The sequence below is a fragment of the Natrix helvetica genome, assembly GCF_964273705.1.
Source record: "Natrix helvetica genome assembly, chromosome: 13".
Lineage (NCBI taxonomy): Eukaryota > Metazoa > Chordata > Lepidosauria > Squamata > Natricidae > Natrix > Natrix helvetica.
This window is the reverse complement of record NC_138557.1, coordinates 15,973,692-15,991,250: the sequence shown is the minus strand read 5'-3', so window position 1 is coordinate 15,991,250 and position 17,559 is coordinate 15,973,692. Positions and strand designations below refer to the sequence as shown.

At 45.2% G+C, this 17,559-nt stretch overlaps 1 protein-coding gene across 2 annotated transcripts in view; it reads left to right on the top strand.

Annotated features, from left to right (window-relative positions):
- The first annotated feature begins 267 nt into the window (after nucleotides 1-267).
- The window catches only part of RAB26 (RAB26, member RAS oncogene family), a 214,351-nt gene continuing 197,059 nt past the window's right edge, over nucleotides 268-17,559 (top strand). Inside the window, exons 1-2 of one of the 2 annotated variants that reach the window (XM_081965376.1) lie at nucleotides 268-622; nucleotides 7,534-7,644. In XM_081965376.1, coding sequence (XP_081821502.1) covers nucleotides 395-622; nucleotides 7,534-7,644 — 339 coding nt within the window. In that variant the 5' untranslated portion in view covers nucleotides 268-394. Of the gene's footprint in view, nucleotides 623-1,499; nucleotides 1,524-7,533; nucleotides 7,645-17,559 lie in introns of those variants that run through there. The other variant, XM_081965377.1, reaches the window with a different exon arrangement.

The following is a 17,559-nucleotide window of genomic DNA, read 5'->3' as shown; positions in this document are numbered from 1 at the left end:
CTCCGTTATCCGGGACGCGCGTCTGAGGAAACTTTCGGGGGAAGCGGCTCCCTGCAAACGCTCCGGCCCCGAGAAGCGCTCGGCAGGGGAGAAAGCAGCCCTGCCACCCCCGGCCGGACAGCCGGGCATGGTCTCCGCTCCCCTCCCCTCCTCCCCTCCGCGCGACCGGGCCGGCGGGGAGCCCAGCGCCGCTCCCCCGCCCTCTCCGGCAGCGTGGCCGAGACTCGGGCGCTCCCAGCGGCGGAGAGGCGGGGAGGCGCGGCAGCGGCGGCGGGGCGGGCGCACGGACCGCGCTGCCGAGGACGGGCACCGGACGGGATGCCGGCGGCGCTGGGAGCCGGGCTGCGCGCGGAGGAGCCGGCGGCCGGGGCTCCCTGAACCAGCGCCAGCCAGCATGTCCCGTAAGAAGAGCCCCAAGGGCAAAGGCGGCAGCGCCGCGCCCTCCTCCGCCCTGACCGCCGCCCAGCAACGCGCCGCTGCCGCCGCCGCCGCCGCCTCCTCGTCGTCGGGCGGGCCGGGCAGGGGCGCGGGCGCGGCCCAGGAGGGGGCGGCCAACGGGGGGGCGCTGCCCAGCCGACCCTCCCTCAGCAGCAGCGGCGAGTTCCACGACGTCGCCTTCAAGGTGAGCGGCGGGCGCGGGCGCCACTTGGCCGGGGCAGCGGGGCTCGGCCGGCGCCCACCCAGGCACCGCTCGACGGGCGGGCGGAGGGCTGCCCTGGCGCGACCCAGGCGGCGCGTCTTGGGGAGGCTTGGCGGGCGCGAGTCTTCCCCGGCGGGGCTGGAGCGCGAGACGGCCTCGCAACAGGCGCGTCTGCCGCTCGCGGAGGAAAGACGCGGCGCTCGGAAGCGGCGGCGGGCTTATTTTCCAGCTGATTCCCGGCCCTGCGGAGATCCCGAAAGTGCCTGGGCTCCGGGGCATCCCGCGCTGCGCCCGCCGCCGCTCCCGAACGGAACTGTCAGCCGCGAGCAGGTGCCTCAAGCTGCTGCTTGCAGGCATTCGCGGCTGCAGGTAGACTGCGCATGTAGCGGGAAGCTCTTCGCCCCGTGAGAGCTCCTCTCTCGCGCTCCCTTTCCCAGCCGCCTCCACCCCTGGCGCTGCCAGTTCCGCCCTGCGGCGCCCTTTCCCGCCTTGAACATCCTTCCCTCGGGTGGTCTTTCCCACCCAGTTGTGTTTGCCCAGCCCAGGACCCTTTTAGGAGAAAAGATGGCACCGGATGCCAGTCTGGGCTTAAAAACTCAACCCGGCCAACCAGGGAAGTTTACTTCGGCTCTGTTGGTGGGACAATCTGGGTTTGCACCTCGGTCCTTCTGCCTGGGATGTGCAGGCAATACTGATGTCGTTTGTACAGCATGTTTAATTCTAACTCCTGTGGGAATTTACTCAGTGCAGCGTTCTCACAACACACAGAACCAGGGACCGATCACACGGGCTGCTTTGCACTATCCATGTGCAAGAGAGGGAAGGTGCTGAGAGTGAGAAAGGAAGAGGAAGGCTAAAACACAAGCAACCAGCGAGCAGATAGGTGATCTTCTTACAGGTTTCTCTAACACAGAGACTTTTCTGGAAACATTCTAAGAAATAAAGACCCCACCCCCACCCTCTCCTGGCAATAGGCTCATTTAATGAACTGGCTAGAAAAAGAGGCTTGGGAAGGGTCCTATCTCAGTTCTCCACATTTGCTTTACTGATTCTTGGCATTACGTTAAGTCAGGGGTGTCCAAACTTGGCAACTTTAAGACTTGTGGACTTCAACTCCCAGAATTCCCCAGCCAGCGCTGGCTGGGGAATTCTGGAAGTTGAAGTCCACAAGTCTTAAAGTTGCCAAGTTTGGACACCCCTGCGTTAAGTCAAGAAAATGTGTGTGAATCACGTTTCCTTGATGGGGTTATGCAGGAGAGGGGCAACCTAAGGAGAGTAAAATTTGCCCGGTAACTGATCCGGTAACTCAGGTTACCTACAAGGTGTTTGACTCAGCTAACTGCCTGCTTGGCCATCGATGACTCCCCCTGTTGTGAGTGTGGTGGTGAAGGCATCAGGCTACCAACTGGGAGACCTTGAGTTCTAATCCCACCTTGGGCACAAAGCTGGGTGGGTGACCTAGGGCCACTCCCTTTCTTTCAGCCCCAGGAGGAGGCAATGTCAAACCAGAAAGCCCTGCAGGGTCTTGTCCAGGCGGTCTTTGAGAATCAGACAGAGATGGAAGAATAGAAGTTGTATTCGGTTTATATGGGTTCATCTCAAAGGGACACGGTGGCTCAGTGGCTAACAGCTTGTCAATCAGAAAGGTCGGCGGTTCGAATCCCTAGTACCACGTAACGGAGTAAGCTCCCTTGTCCCAGCTTCTGCCAACCTAGCAGTTCGAGAGCACGTAAAAAATGCGAGTAGAAAAATAGGAACCACCTTTGGTGGGAAGGGAACAGTGCTCCATGCGCCTTCATGCCAGCCACATGACCACGGAGATGTCTTCGGACAGCGCTGGCTCTTCGGCTTTGAAAGGGAGATGAGCACCGCCCTCAGGAACGACTAGCACATATGTGCGAGGGGAACCTTTATGTCTCAAAGGTGCTTTTTCCAAAAGGCAACTGGATTGTTTTTTCCTTGAGGAAGAAGAAGAACAAAATGTTTCGCTTCTCATCCAAGAAGCTTCATCAGTTGTGATGGCGGTGCGTGTGTGTGTGTGAGGTGGGCAGGAAGGATAGGAACTGGTTGAGGCTGGATGGTAGGGGCACGGAAAAATAGGTTCTGATCAGATTTTTGGGGGGAGGGAAGAGAATGGAAGGATTGTGTTTTTTTGCAATATCTGATTGTTCACTGTCTCTCTCTCTCTGAGAGCTGTCGAAGCCACTTGGGGGTTGATGTGTCCCTGAATCAAATTGTAGAATCTTCTTGGAACTGGTACAAGGGGTGCTTTGTAGACTAGACATAGCGGGTGTCTTATTCCACCCCCTCTGTTGAGAGGGGGCTGCCCAAGGTTACTATACTTTGCTGCCTTCAAAAGGGTGGCCTTTGTCTTTCAAATGCAGATGGATCTTGTCCGGATGGGTTTTATCTCCTATGTTGTGCTATGTGCTTGTGAAGTGTATGGCTAAATGTCCTTGGAGATGCTCAGTCACCCAAGTCATAGTTACTTCGAAGGCAGTGGTGGATTCAGGTTCACTGGTGCCCTAAACACTGACAAACCTTGGTGCCCCCTCCCTCCTTTGTACATACTGTACAAATCTTCATTGTTTTTTTTTTCCTTTCTCAACTTTGTGGTGCCCCCTTTGGGCCTGGGGCCCTCGGCACGTCCTTAGTCTGCTTAATGGTTAATACACCACTTCATTTAAAAAAAATACTTTTTATTAAACATTTTAACAGAAAGGAAAAACAACAGCAACAACAAATATAGAAAAAACAAGACACACATAACAATATAAAATAGTTTTACATCCTTCTGTATCGGTTTACTTATTTAGCTTTCATAGTTCTCTATTCTACATTGCCTTCCTTTTTAACATCTGTAATAGTGTAATAACAATTGTGTTCACAGTTGTTGTAATATTAATAATTTGTTCATATCACCGTTATATTTAAATTATGTTCAATACTTTAAGTTTGATAGTTAGTAACTTTGGTTAATTTTTATTCAGCACTAGTTTTCAAAAGGCCCCTGGGTTGTTTTTTTCTTGAGGAAGACGAACAAAACATTTCATTTCTAATCGGGAAAAAATGGATGGTGCAGGGCGAGGTCAGGTTTACCGATGGCTTACCTGAAGCCAAAGCAAATAAGTCAAGAAGAGATTTTTTCTATAGAATTGGGTAGCTCTTCTAGAGGGGTGGGAGGCCTGGGGCCCTGATGGAAGAACTGGATGAGCTTTTGTATCCCAAGAGCCATGACGTTGAGATGTGGTTTGCGCCCACGACAGCAAAGCAAAGAGTAGTTTTGGGCCAGGTGAAGCTGAGCTGGCTAGCCAGGTGGAACTGACAGAAACCTCAGGATCTATAATGCCGAACTACAGTTCCCAAGAGCCCAGTCAGCAGCAGCAACTGGAAGTCTGCCTTCTCTGCCCAAAAGGTGGAATGGCTGCCCCAAAGAAGAGGGAGTCAAGCTATTCTCCAAAGCACCTGAAGGCAGGACGAGAAGCAATGGGTGGAAACTAATCAAGGAGAGAAGCAACTTAGAACTAAGGAGAAATTTCCTGACAGTTGGAACAATTAACCAGTGGAACGACTTGCCCCCAGAAGTTGTGAATGCCCCAACACTGGAAGTTTTTAAGAAGATGTTGGATAACCATTTGTCTGAAATGGTTTCCTGCCTAAGCAGGGGTTAGACTAGAAAACCTCCAAGGTCCCTTCCAACTGTATTCTATTCTGTTCCATTCCATGGCTGCTTTTGCTGGAACGGACCACATTTTTCTATCATCTTTGAAGGACATCCTGTCGGAATGGGACAACAACTCACTATGGCCATCTTACCATGAGACAAGTCACCTGAAAGAGGCCAACTGGGAGAAAGTAAGCTTCCCAGCCAACCCCCGCTCTGCCCACAGATAAGCAGCCCCGCAATCCCATCCTCCCCAGCCTGGGGATGGCCTTAGTCAGAGAAAAGCCCAGCATTGACTGGATTTACACGTCACGGTAAGCCCTGGCTTGTTTTAACCAGTCTTTACTGAAGAATGGACATCAGGCTAAGCCAGGGGTCTCCAAACTTGGCAACTTTAAGACTTGTGGACTTCAACTCCCAGAATTCCCCAGCCTGCTGGCTGGGGAATTCTGGGAGTTGAAGTCCACAAGTCTTAAAGTTGCCAAGTTTGGAGACCCCTGGGCTAAGCCAAACCAAGGAAACTTTGGTTTGCCTTATCTCTGTGTTCCTAATAACAACAGAGTAGAGATCACCATGTCCGGTCTGCTTATTTTCAGTAATTAGTTGTCTCTGCCCTGAACCAGGAAGGATTCTATGCACAGCGTTGTGGTGTGAACTGTATTCATGGAGAGGGAGTGTAAATGGTGCAATATGACACACTTGGCACTTTTGCTGCAGCAAACTAAAATTGGTCTGCCAGTCCCCCCCCCCCCCCCCCCGCCCAAAGAAGATCTAACATGTCATGTTTTGTCTTTGTTCCTGGTGAACCGTTCTCTCTCTGCTACTTTGGAGATGCAAAGGGACAGGAAGTGTGGGGAGTTTGGGATTCCAGTCGGCAAGCCGTCCTGTTGTGGAAATAAAGCTAGGGGGTCAGTGAAAAGGTGGGGTTGAAACCTAACCACAATACAATTTAGACCACCTTCAGATCCTGGATGGTGCGACTTTTTGTCCTCCAGAAAATTACGATGCCCACCTGATCTCCCACTTGAGAAAAGAGAGCTCTTTCTAAAACAGATTACAGATTAACAGAGTTAGAAGGGACCTTGTAGGTCATCTAGTCCAACCCCTCACTCAAGCAGGAGATCCTACACAATTTCTGACAGGTGGCAGTCCAGTCTCTTCTTGAAAGCCTCCACTGATGAAGCTCCCACAACTTCCGAAGGCAGCTTCTGTTCCAGGGGTTGATTGTTCTCACTGACAGAAAATTTCTCCTTGTTTCTAGGTTGAATCTCTCCTTGTTTAGTTTCCATCCCTTATTCTTTGTCTGGCCTTCAGGTGCTTTGAAGAATAGCTTGACCCCATTACTCCTCTCTGTGGCAGCCCCTCAAATATTGGAAGACTGCTATCCTGTCTCCCCTGGTCCTTCTCTTCACTAGATTAGTAAGGTGACCAACTTTTTTACAATGAAAAGAAGGACAAATAAATTGGAAAAAATATATCGTATATAAAAGAAATATTTTATTCATTGCAACAATAATATACTAAAATATGATATATGCATAATAAAAACATTTGCAACATTTTATATTGTAATTATGCTTACATGCCTGTTAATTATTATTTAAATGAGTACTTTTCCATTGAATTAATATTTTTGTCAATGTATCATCTTCTAACAATATATTGGAAATATCTGAACAAGAAATATCCTTCATATTGAATTTTACAGCAAGTGCTGCAGCTAGAGTATCAACATTCAATCTCGATTTCTCACTTGTCGAAAAATCATTGGCAATTGAAAAAAACTCTTTCAACTGCTGCATTAGTTCCAGGGCAGCACAACGTAAATTGAACAAGTATAAATAAATGTTCACATGGAATATGTTCATTTTTGAAATGGCTGAAAATATCCACCCATCTTTTATCAATTTCAACATGTTGATTTTCCCATTGTATTAATTTTTCAGAATTTAAATATACATTCAGTCTTCTAATTTCTCCAAAGAGACAATTGTCATCTATTTTAATGTCTAGCATTTCTTTAGATAAAAATTCAACACAAGATTCAATATCTGTTCAATATACTTGCGATGAAGTAAAAAAAAACACCATTAAAAACTCTTTAATAAAATACGTCATATAACGTGCAACAGATTAGCCTTCAAATATCAAAAAGGAGGACATGTAGGAGGACACTTTTTGAGGGAGGACAGAACTTACAAAAGAAGGACTGTCCTCCCTAAAGGAGGACGGTTGGTCACCTTAAGATTAGCCATGTCCAGTTCCTGCAACTGTTCATCGTATGTTTTAGCCTCCAGTCCCCTCATCATCTTGGTTGCTCTTCTCTGCACTCTTTCTAGAGTCTCATCATCTTTTTTATAGTGTGGTGACCAAAACTGGATGCAGTATATTCTATGTGTGGTTTTACTAAGACTTTATAGAGTGGTATTAGTACTTCACTTGATCTTGATTGTATCCCTCTGTTAATGCAGTTTAGGATCGCATTGGCTTTTTTGGTGGCTGCTGCACACTGCTGGCTCATATTTAATTGGTTAACCACTAAGACTCCAAGATCCCTCTCACAGTCACTGCTATTCAGCCTGGTCTCACCCAGTTTATATGTGTACTTTTGGTTTTTCTTACCTAAGTGTAGGACTTTACTTTTCTGTACACTGAATTTCATTTTGTTAGATAGGGCCTAGTGTCCATCTGGACAGATGAAGACAAGATGAAGACAGCCTCTTGCAGCCCCGCTTCTTTTCTCTCTCTCTCTCTCTTTCCTGCAGTGAATGTGGATTTAACCCAGCCTGTCTCAGGCTCAACCCATTACAGATTTGAGACAGGCAGCTGCAGTTTGGGTCGCAGCTGTGTGGGAGCTGCTTAAATTATCACCTTTGTGCTTCCAGGGGAAATGTGTGGGGCTTATCCCAACGCAGGACAGAGTTCTCAGAATAAACCCGTCAGTCTAAACCCCTCAGTTGTCGGAAGGGAGTCTTTGCTGTTAGGGAACAGAATGGCTTTAAATCAGCCTGCATTAGGCCAGAGACCTTGGGTGAAGCAGCAAGTTGGCTGAAGGAAGCTCAGCCGGTTTAGGAGACCATCCGAGGCGAGTGGCTGGGCAGCTGTGGAAAGTTTGAAGGCAAAGCAGGAGCCTTTCCCGCCTCACCTCTCGCCTTGACCATTGGGTCCAGGAGGCCAGAGATGCTACTGCCATCCCTTCTCATCTCTCCTCCTCTTCCTCCTCCTCCAGGTGATGCTAGTTGGTGACTCTGGAGTCGGGAAGACCTGTTTGCTGGTGCGCTTCAAGGATGGCGCTTTCTTGGCTGGGAGCTTCATCTCGACGGTGGGAATCGATTTCCGGGTAAGTGGCCACAGGTGGCTTCATTTGAGGGCAGAGGCTGCAGCCCCAGAGACCTCGGAGGTCCTGCCAGCTGAACCGGCGGAAGTGGGCTGTGTGTCCCCTGTTGGGGGCAAGAGAAGGTCTTGGTGGACTGCCCCTTAAGGATCATCTCTGTCTTGAGAGCAGGGGATTTATTATTTATTTATTTTAAATTTTATTGATTTATTATTATTAAATTTATTTGCTGCCCCTTTTCTCATTTTGAAGTGACTCTGGGCGGCTTACAGCGTAGAAACATTAACATCATCAAAAAATAAATATCCCATGGATGAAATCTTCCTTCCTTCCTGGATCTAATGGAAAAAGACTTGGGGGGGGGGGGGGAATTTAGAACGTTGTTACTACATATGTTGTATATAATATATGTCAGGGGAGTCCAAACTTGGGAACTTTAAGACTTGTGGACTTCAATTCTGGGAGTTGAAGTCCACAAGTCTTAAAGTTCCCAAGTTTGGACACCCCTGATATATGTCAACAGAAACAAATAAACACAAAAATGGGAAGACCCTTCGATTATCACCATGGATGAACGGTTGCAGAGTTGATGGAGTTGGGGGAAATGGCAAAACTCGCTACTTTAATTAAAGAAAAGAATATTAGTGCTTTTGTTTCCCCATGGACACTGTTTCTGAACTCTGTGCTAGAAATGGGAGGAAAAAAATGAAACCTTGATTAGATTGACAGATCTTTGTAGAAATGGCTAGGGATTTTTTTTTTAGAAGAGAATAGAATTCTTTATTGGCCAAGTGTGATTGGACACACAAGGAATTTGTCTTTGGTGCATAAGCTTTCAGTGTACATAAAAGGACAAGATACATTCATCAAGAATCATAAGGTACAACACTTAATGATAGTCATAGGGTACAGCTAAGCAATCAGGAAACCATCAATTTATATTATTATGAAAAACCAAAAAGCTGTGATTTATTATTCTGCTGCAACAGAGAAAGTCAGAAGTCAGTGTTTTGTTTTTCTTTTCTTCTTATCTTTCCTCCCTTCTCTTCCCCCTCTTCCTCACCACCATTTCCCTATTTACTTTATTACTTTGTACCGTATTTTATTCTATAACCCAATACAAATGTTAAATGAGAAAAAATAAATATTCCAGAAAATGCCCTTTGGCTGAGTAAGCTGCCTTGCCTTAAACCCTCCACCTAGGATGCTGGAGTCCCAAAGGGGTCTGTGGGGAGAGGTGTTTCTCTCTTGCCCATTTTTCCATGTTGGAGACAGCTATGAGGCTGTAGGTCCCCCTGCTGTTAAAAAAAGAAGCCAAGCCACTTTTGGGGACATAAGCCCACTCTCTTTGGCACCGCTCGCCTGGCTGCCCAGCGGGAATCGGACCAAGAGTCTGTTTGGCTGCTTGCATCGCCGGCTCGAGGCAGAGGGGTCCTGGCTGCTTTCTCAGCCCCAGCTGCGGAGGCATTTCTGGGCTTCTTGGAAAGCTGTTTCTTGCTTCATCTATTCTGCAAAATTGAAAAGCCCCTGAATGAAAGAGGAAAGCATTTTCTCTCTGTCAAGCATTTCTAATTAAAATAATAATAATAACAACAACAACAATAATGTACAGTTTATTGATATCGCTGTTCCTCGAGATGCCAGAGTCGAAGAAAAAGAACTAGAAAAAATAATGAAATATCGCGACCTGGCCATCGAAACTACCGTACACGGCTATGGATGAAGCATGTCACAGTGATACCCATTGTCATCGGAGCACTTGGCACCCATGTCCAAGAATTTTACAAGATACATCAACAAATTGCAGCTTCCTGCAATAACATCAGCGGAGCAGCAAAAAACTGCGCTACTCGGAACATCTTATATTTTAAGAAGGTACTTGGTTGATATCTAGGACACTGTCAGCAAACCGTATCAACCATTAACACCAGTCACTGGTATTTTTAATGCAATTTCGAAGGTTCAGTTGGCTGAGTTTCATGTTTAATGAATAAAGTAAATAATAATAATAATGATAATGATGATAATGATAATGATAATGATAATGATAATAATAATAATAATAATAATAATAATAATAATAATAATAATAATAATAATAATAATAATAATAATCCTAGGCCCCTGGGTGGGGCCTGACTAGTAATCAATGCCAAATCCGGCGAAACAACTGGCCGCTGTGATACAATCATATAATAGTAGTAGTAGTAGTAGTAGTAGTAGTAGTAGTAGTAGTAGTAAAAAACTTCATTTCAAGTGTTTGGGTAGCTGGCCCAGAATGTTTCAAAATAATTGTTCTGGAGTCGAACCCGCGTGGTTCTCCGTACTGGCGTCATTTCCCAAAGCGGTCAGTTCTGGTGCTGAAGGGGCAGCTGCTGGGGTTGGCATTCCATACGGGCTCTTCTTTGGATAAATGCTTTACCCGGGAGAGTCGGTCGTGCCTGCCAAAGTGGGCAGCAGCCGTTTTAAAAACAAGTGGTCACTGATTTATTATTCCTACTGTTGAGGGAGATTGGTCTCCTCTCCACCTTACATGACCGAAAAGGAGAAAAGGAGGAAGAGGGGGGGGGGCTGTTTGTGTGGGGCTGCTCTAGACTTTCATCCCTGTTTCAGCAGCAGGCAGAGAGAATGAATTCCCCCCAAGAACGCTCTTGCCCAGGGGGAAGCTTGGCTGCAAACGGACCTGTTTGACCAAAGAGAGCCCGCTCTTAAGGGACCATGCTAGCTGCAGATGGCTTTTGTCTAAGCCTCGTCTCTCCCTTTGTGGGCCAGTAGGGACAGGGCTGGTGAGTCCAGTCCTTTGGAAGCTCTTCCTGAGGGGAGCTGTTGCTTCTCCTGGTCTGTTGCACTAGAACGGGGTCTCCAACCGTGGCAACTTTCAGTCTGGATGGTTTCAACACCCAGAAGCAAAGCTGGCTGGGAGATTCTGGGCGTTGAAGTCCTCCAGGCTTAAAGTTGCAACGGTTGGAGACCCCATGCACTAGAGAAGATCTTTCTGGGGACTGAGATGGCTGGTATTGTCAGACCTGCTGCAAACGGGATTTCAAGGGTAAGCCAGGGAATCAGACCCTTTGCTTTGGAATGGTGCTGAGTTTGGCTGCAGTAAATGGGCTGCAAAAGGCAGGAAGTGGGATTCCAAAGCAGATGTGCCTTGATAGCGGAGCAGCCTTCCATAAGGATTCAGAGGAAGAGCTTTAGAATTGGCCCCTGTATGGCATCTCTTGGCTGCAGGGAGCCCTGGGGAGAAAAAAGGAGGATGTGTCTGCTTTAAGGAGCAGCCAGAGGTGCTGCGCCAGAGTGATTGTTCAAAACACTAATTCCATATCACTCTTTCTGCTGATGGTTCTGGAGAACGTGGTCCAAGTGTGGGATGTAAAAAAGGAGAAACTGTGAGAAGGATGTAGAAAGCATCTTTCTTTCTTTCTTTCTTTCTTTCTTTCTTTCTTTCTTTCTTTCTTTCTTTCTTTCTCTTTCTTTTTTTCTTTCTCTTCCTTCCTTCCTTCTTTCCTTCTTTCCCTCCCTCCCCCCCTCTCTCTTTCTGTCTGTCTTCCTTCTTTCTCTCCCTCCTCTTCGTTCCTTTCTTCTTTCACTCCCTCGCTCCCTCCCTCCTCTCTCTCTCTCTCCCTTTCTTTCTTTCTTTTTCTTTCTTTCTTTCCTCTTACAATGGGGGAAAATCGGAATGTAATCAAACATGGCTCCGTGCTTGACTTCACACAAGAGCTGGACATCTCTAAAAGTGGAAAGATGTAACGCAATGAAAAAAAACCTCACAGCAAGGAATGGAACCGGCTAGCGAGCAGATGCAGCTCTGGTCTTTGTTTGCATGTGCTGTTAAAGTCCGTCCTGGCTTTCTTCATTGTCTCTTGTCCTAGGGCTACTCATGAGAGTTTGGACTCCCCTCCCCCTCATTTAAATTTCCTCTTTGGCAGTTTTCCACTATCTTAAAAGAACAAAATTATTTCCTTAAGGAATCAGGTTAAAACCCCATTTTTGCTTGTTCTTGTTCTTTTGGCAGCGATTACAGAAGTTTTTGGGTCTTAACGCCTCTTCTTCTTCCTGCTTAGGAAATGGTCACCCAAATGGACCCCTGGCCAGCCTCCAAACCCTTTGCTAGAAAGCTTTCTCTATCCACCCTGAGCTCCCACCGCTTAGCTTGCCTTTGGGTTTTTTTTTGGGGGGGGGGGACAGAGCCCCATTATTTACCCACAGTGGAAGCAGCCATCTGGAAACCCATCTGGGGCCTGAATACCTCTTGGAAACCAGCGATGAGAGAGGCGGTCAAGTTTTAAAGTTACAGGAAACTTTTTAGAAACATAGTGTAAGAAGTAATTATGGAGAGTCTTCTGGCAGGGTTAGGAATCCCAGAAGGAGAATTTCTTTTACTAATAAAGCATCTACAATCCTAGTTACAGTGAACAACGTGACCCGTCAATTCCTCATCAGCTGAACAGATTGTTCTCGGAGTCCTTGAGCAGGAGAATATCACTGTTTCCTTCTGCCACTTGGATTTTGGTGGTGGTTGCATTTTTTTTGACCTTCTTTTCTGAAAATATTGGTGGGGAGGGGGGATCGGAACCTCTTGAATATTAGCAGGGCTGTTTTCCCACTGCTGGTTGCAGGAAGCCTCTTTGCTTGGGAAATGTCCTCCTGCCCTCGCATGGCTGTCTTAACGCATGGGCCTAATGGGCCCTCGCCTGTGGGCCCTACAAGCATAGGGGGCCCGTACTAATCTGTGTACGTTAACCCTTCAATGCACCTTGTATCATATAAATGCAAGCAACATATTTATTACATTTTACTGCATTTTTTATTAATGCTAACATGCATTAATAGAAATTAACACTGATTTTTTTCTGTAGATGATGAGACGAGCCCGACTCTTTTTAATGTTTCAACACCGATTTTGTTGGAAGTGCCAATAAAATAAATATATGTTTAATTTTATCGACCATTTACATTTTTATTCCTGTGAGTAGTTGTCATAGGGGCCCCAATGCACTGTTCTGGACTAGGCTCCCCAAGAGCATGAAGCAAACTCCTTGTCCTGACAAAAAACCCTTTTGTTAATTTACTGTGAATTCTGCTCACTCATATCCAGCAAAGTCTTTCGAGGGAGGATTTACAGTCACAGACCTTCTCTGGCTTGGAGAGCAGCCAGGCTGATATCTGCAAAACTTGGCAAGGAGTCTCGGAGAGTTACGAACCAATGAAGCAAACTAATGGTCTCCTGCAACCTCCACTCCCATTTTGATCCTCTTTTATCTCCTCTTGGAGGGGCTGTTCATCATCCACCTGTGGCCTTACTCCCAGGTTGACCCCTGTTCTTTAGCTGTTCCCTTCTTCGGGCAACTCTGCGCATGCACACACTGGGAACAAGCTCCAGCTGTTCGTCTGCCTCACTGATGTGTGATTCTGAAATCAGCTGATACCTGGCATATGGCCACTGTCCGAATCTGCTCTCAGCTCTGCTGGCTGCTGGCAGGCCACAACATACACTGCTTTTCCCAGGGCCCACAATACCGTTAAGACGGCCCTGCTGCCCTGTCCCGATTATCGAAATACAATTGCATCTCAAAATGCCAGCATGTTGCAATGAACATCGGTCAACTTCCCCATGGAGCAAAATGTTCTCCCCTTTTAAAGCAAGCTTGGCTTTGTTTGAGATTTTTTTCTTCTTAAAAGAGCAGCTTTTTACCCTTAATCGGATTGCATTTTCCTGAGATCCTTTCCCAATCTTTGCTGATTTGCAAAGACGCTTTGGCGTTTCTGGGGAGAGCTTCTCCGTAATGGAAGCGTGCGTTTTATGCTAGATGGCTTTCCAATTTCCCCAGCATCTATAATTGCTCTTTCCCAATTACATGATTACCAAACATTTTAGATCATCGTTTTATAAATATGACAATAACTCAAAAATGGTTTTACAGTCTGGCAGTTGTATTTGTCTGAATAGCTAATGGTAGTTCTGAATGTAAGATAAATCATTCCAAAGAGAGAACGGTCAAGAAAAACTCTGCCTCTTCCATTACCATTTTTTTTGTAGATTAAAAAATATAAAATAACCGGGAGGAATCTGGTAGCCATGGTGCTACCAGACTCCTCCTGATTTTTTGCTATTAGCACAGCTCTCCTCCTACAGTGTCTGACTGGTTTTAAGTCATACGGGGTTACACAGCATCCTGCAGAAAAGGAGTAAGAAATAGTGAACTGAAGAAATTGTAGGAATGAAAGTAAAAAATAAATAACATAAACTAAAACTAGTTTACAAACTCTCCGTAGTTTTCTAGCCCTGCAAATCATCCTATCATCATCATGTGATGGTGAACCCATGGCACATGTGCCCCAAGTGGCATGCGAAGCTATGTCATATGGCATGTAAAGCATCGCCTATTCCTCTTCCGGAATTCGGCACGCATGGCGTGTGCGTTGATCAGCTGCCCTTTGTGCATGGAGCAGTGCTGGAAACTAAAAGAACTGGTCTTCCGTTTTCTGGCATGAGCATGCGCACCAGCCAGCTGATTGGCGCATGCACTTATGCACCAGTAACCAGAAGACTAGCTTGCCAGCACACATGGGCGCGCCGAAAATCAGAAGTTCATTTTTGGGGGCACGGATGCCCCCTGGGCACCTCCTTTTCCGGGTTGCGGCCCTGACCAGCATGAAGCCCCCACACTGAAAAGGTTCGCCATCCCTTTCCTATAACATCTATACGTTACCTGAGTGTATCTCAACGTTTGCAATTGTAAGGCATGTGGATGTCAACTCCCAGAATTCCCCAGCCAGCTATGCTAATAAGAATGCCATGTTGCTGGTCAGAACAAATGGTGGGAGAACAAATTATGTTTAAGCCAGAAACTTTTCTCCTAGGCATAATACCGGAGGGGTTTAAGAAAGATACACTTTATTTAATTATACATATACTAACTGCAGCGCACATAACCTATGCGCAGTATTGGAAAAAAGAAAATACACCATCAGAGCTCGATATAATCAGAAAAGTGCTGGCCTGTGCAGAAGCAGATAGGCTCACTTTGGAACTTAAAAACAAAGGGGAATCAGAATATTTTGAAGTATGGAACAGATTTTATGATTGGTATAAGACAAGATGACAAGACTGGAACAAATGTATATATTGTGATTGGACAGAAAATGTATTAAGTAGATTAATTGTTAATGGTTGAAACTAGCTGTACATAATGTGAATGTATGACCACCCCGACTCCGCGGTATTGCATTGTTTTAAATGTAAAAATAATATATATATTATTCACTGGGTGAATTGAGTTGAGTATATAGTTAAACTTATAGCAGTCCATTTATTGTTAATATGTGCTTTACCTCCAGCGTGTAACTTTCTCGTCATGTTCAAGGCCCAATCTTCAACTCCTTATGTCTGAGAAAAAACACTTTCTCCCAAATCGATAACTATGCAACAGCCTTTTAAGCACTCTTTGATTGATATGGATTTTTTAAACTCATCCCTCTCATCTTTCGCTTCAACGTTTTATCAAGCATCTTTTTTCCTGTTTTCCTTTAGTATAGTTCCAGCTAATTCTCGCAGTTCTGCCTAATGCCTATGCATATTAACCCATATAGTGTAGCTGTAGGATTATTACTTGTCCTTATTATCTTCTTTACTGCCGCCTCTTATTGGCATTGTGATTATGAGTATCATTACTCTCTTGCTTTGTATGTGTACTGAGAGCTTCTGCACCGGAGACAAATTCTGTGTGTCAGACTTGGTCCAATAAAGTAAAAGTAGTCCTTAACTTACGACCACAATTGAGCCCAAACTTTATGTTGTTAAGCGAGACAGTTATGAAGTGAATTTTGCCCCATTTTATGAACTTTTTGCCACTGTTGTTAAGTGAATCAATGTGGTTGTTAACTTAGGAAGATGGTTGCTAAGTGAATCTGGCATCCCCATTGACTTTGCTTGTCAGAAGGTCGCAAAAGTGGATCGTGTGACCCTGGGACACTGCAACCGTCATAAATACGAGTCAGTTGCCAAGCCTTTGAATTTTGATCAGGTGACCATGGGAATGCTGCAATGGTTCTAAGCGTGGAAAACAGTTGCAGGTAATTTTTTTGCAGTACTGTTGCAACATCAAACGGTCACTAAATAAACCTTTGTAAGTCAAGGACTACCTGTATTCTGTTCAATTCAATTCACCCATGTTTGCAGCATTTTGTAATTTATATTTTACTCTGCTCCAAGCTTTTTACATCCTCTTTTTATCCTTACTTTTCTTTCATTCTGCTTGGGCATTATTCTGTCATTTAATGACAGATTAATCTTTTTATCAGTCATTTAAAGATTTTCATAAAAAGCTCTCTCTCTCTCTCCTTACGTTGGACAGGAGATTGAAATAATCTCCAGGGTCTTTTGCAATGCTTGCTATGCTATTGGTCTTTCATTCTTATTTTTTTCACAATTTTATAAATAGACTAATGTTTGAACCATGTGTTTAAAACAGACCCTTTTTCTAGACAAATATACATTACTTACCAGTGTCATTCCTTCCAAATTGCTTGATCTTTTTTTTTTTGGCCTTTACATAATTAAACAGAAAAAAATAAGAAAACAGTGAAAAAGCTAGATATATATGGAAATATATGTTCTTATACATGTAGATAAATTTATATGGATATATAGTGCATTATGCAAAAATGTCAATTAAGAATGATCATATTTCTTTGTATTCATACAATATCTATCTATCATCTATCTATCTATCTATCTATCTATCTATCTATCTATCTATCTATCATCTATCTATCATCTATCTATCTATCTATCTATCTATCTATCTATCTATCTATCTATCTATCTATCTATCTATCTATCATCTATCTATCTCTTAGTTTTTACCTGTGGCTTTTTCTGTATTCTCACATCTTCTTTCCACAGCGCCCTTCGCATTGCCTAACAGAATTTTTCCTTTAAGAGTTCTTCACTTAGCAAATTCCGAATTTCTTCCCAAAACCCAACTCTGCTTCCCCCTCCCCCATTCTCATTGTAGTGTAAGCGTGAATGAAAAGAGGAATCCATAGCAACCCACTTTGATATAATTATAACTTTTGATATATATTCAGCCCTTTCATTCATAACTAAATTACTTTGCATCAAACCACATTGTCTCAAAGGTGCTTTTTCAAAAGGAAACTGGACTGTTTGTTTCCTTGAGGAAGAAGACGTTGTTTCGCTTCTCATGCACGAAGCTTCATTGGTTCTTGTAGGACGGTAGGGGAGGGGCAAGGATTAGTTCTGATAGGATGGGGAGGGGGTCTTTGGAAGGATCATATTCCTTTGCACAGATAAACCCCCAAGTGGCTTCAAGGGCTCTCAGGGAGAGGGCTAAAGAACAGATGACTGCAAAGAAATATGATCCTTCCATCGTGCCAGAACTGATGAAGCTTCTTGGATGAGAAGCGAAACATTTTCTTCTTCTTCCTCAAGGAAAAAACAGTCCAGTTGCCTTTTGAAAAAACACCGTTGAGACAGTGGAATGAGGATCAAACCACATTCATTCAGGTCTATTGCATCTTTCCCTTCCTCTTAACTTCACAAATCAGAAACATTTCTGAAGAAGTGTGGGGAAAGATGAGACTTGACAACTGTGGAACGTCCAACACTATTTTATTGCGATTTAAACAACGGCAAGCAATACAGGAGAGAAGCGCCTTTCCTTAGCCTGACAGCTATTTATACGAGAGCTGTCAGGCCAAGGAACCAATCAGGAGCGCAAGTCAGCCCGCCTTCAGCCATGCCGCGCCTGATTGGCTAAGGCGCAGCATGGCTGTTGCTGGCTGACAACAGGGGGAATTCCCCGGTCGTAAGTCGGGGAGGAAAGAATACAATACTCCTTCCCCCCCAGCGAGTACGCATGCGTAGCAGTGGAGCATGCGTAGTCGCTAAGATAG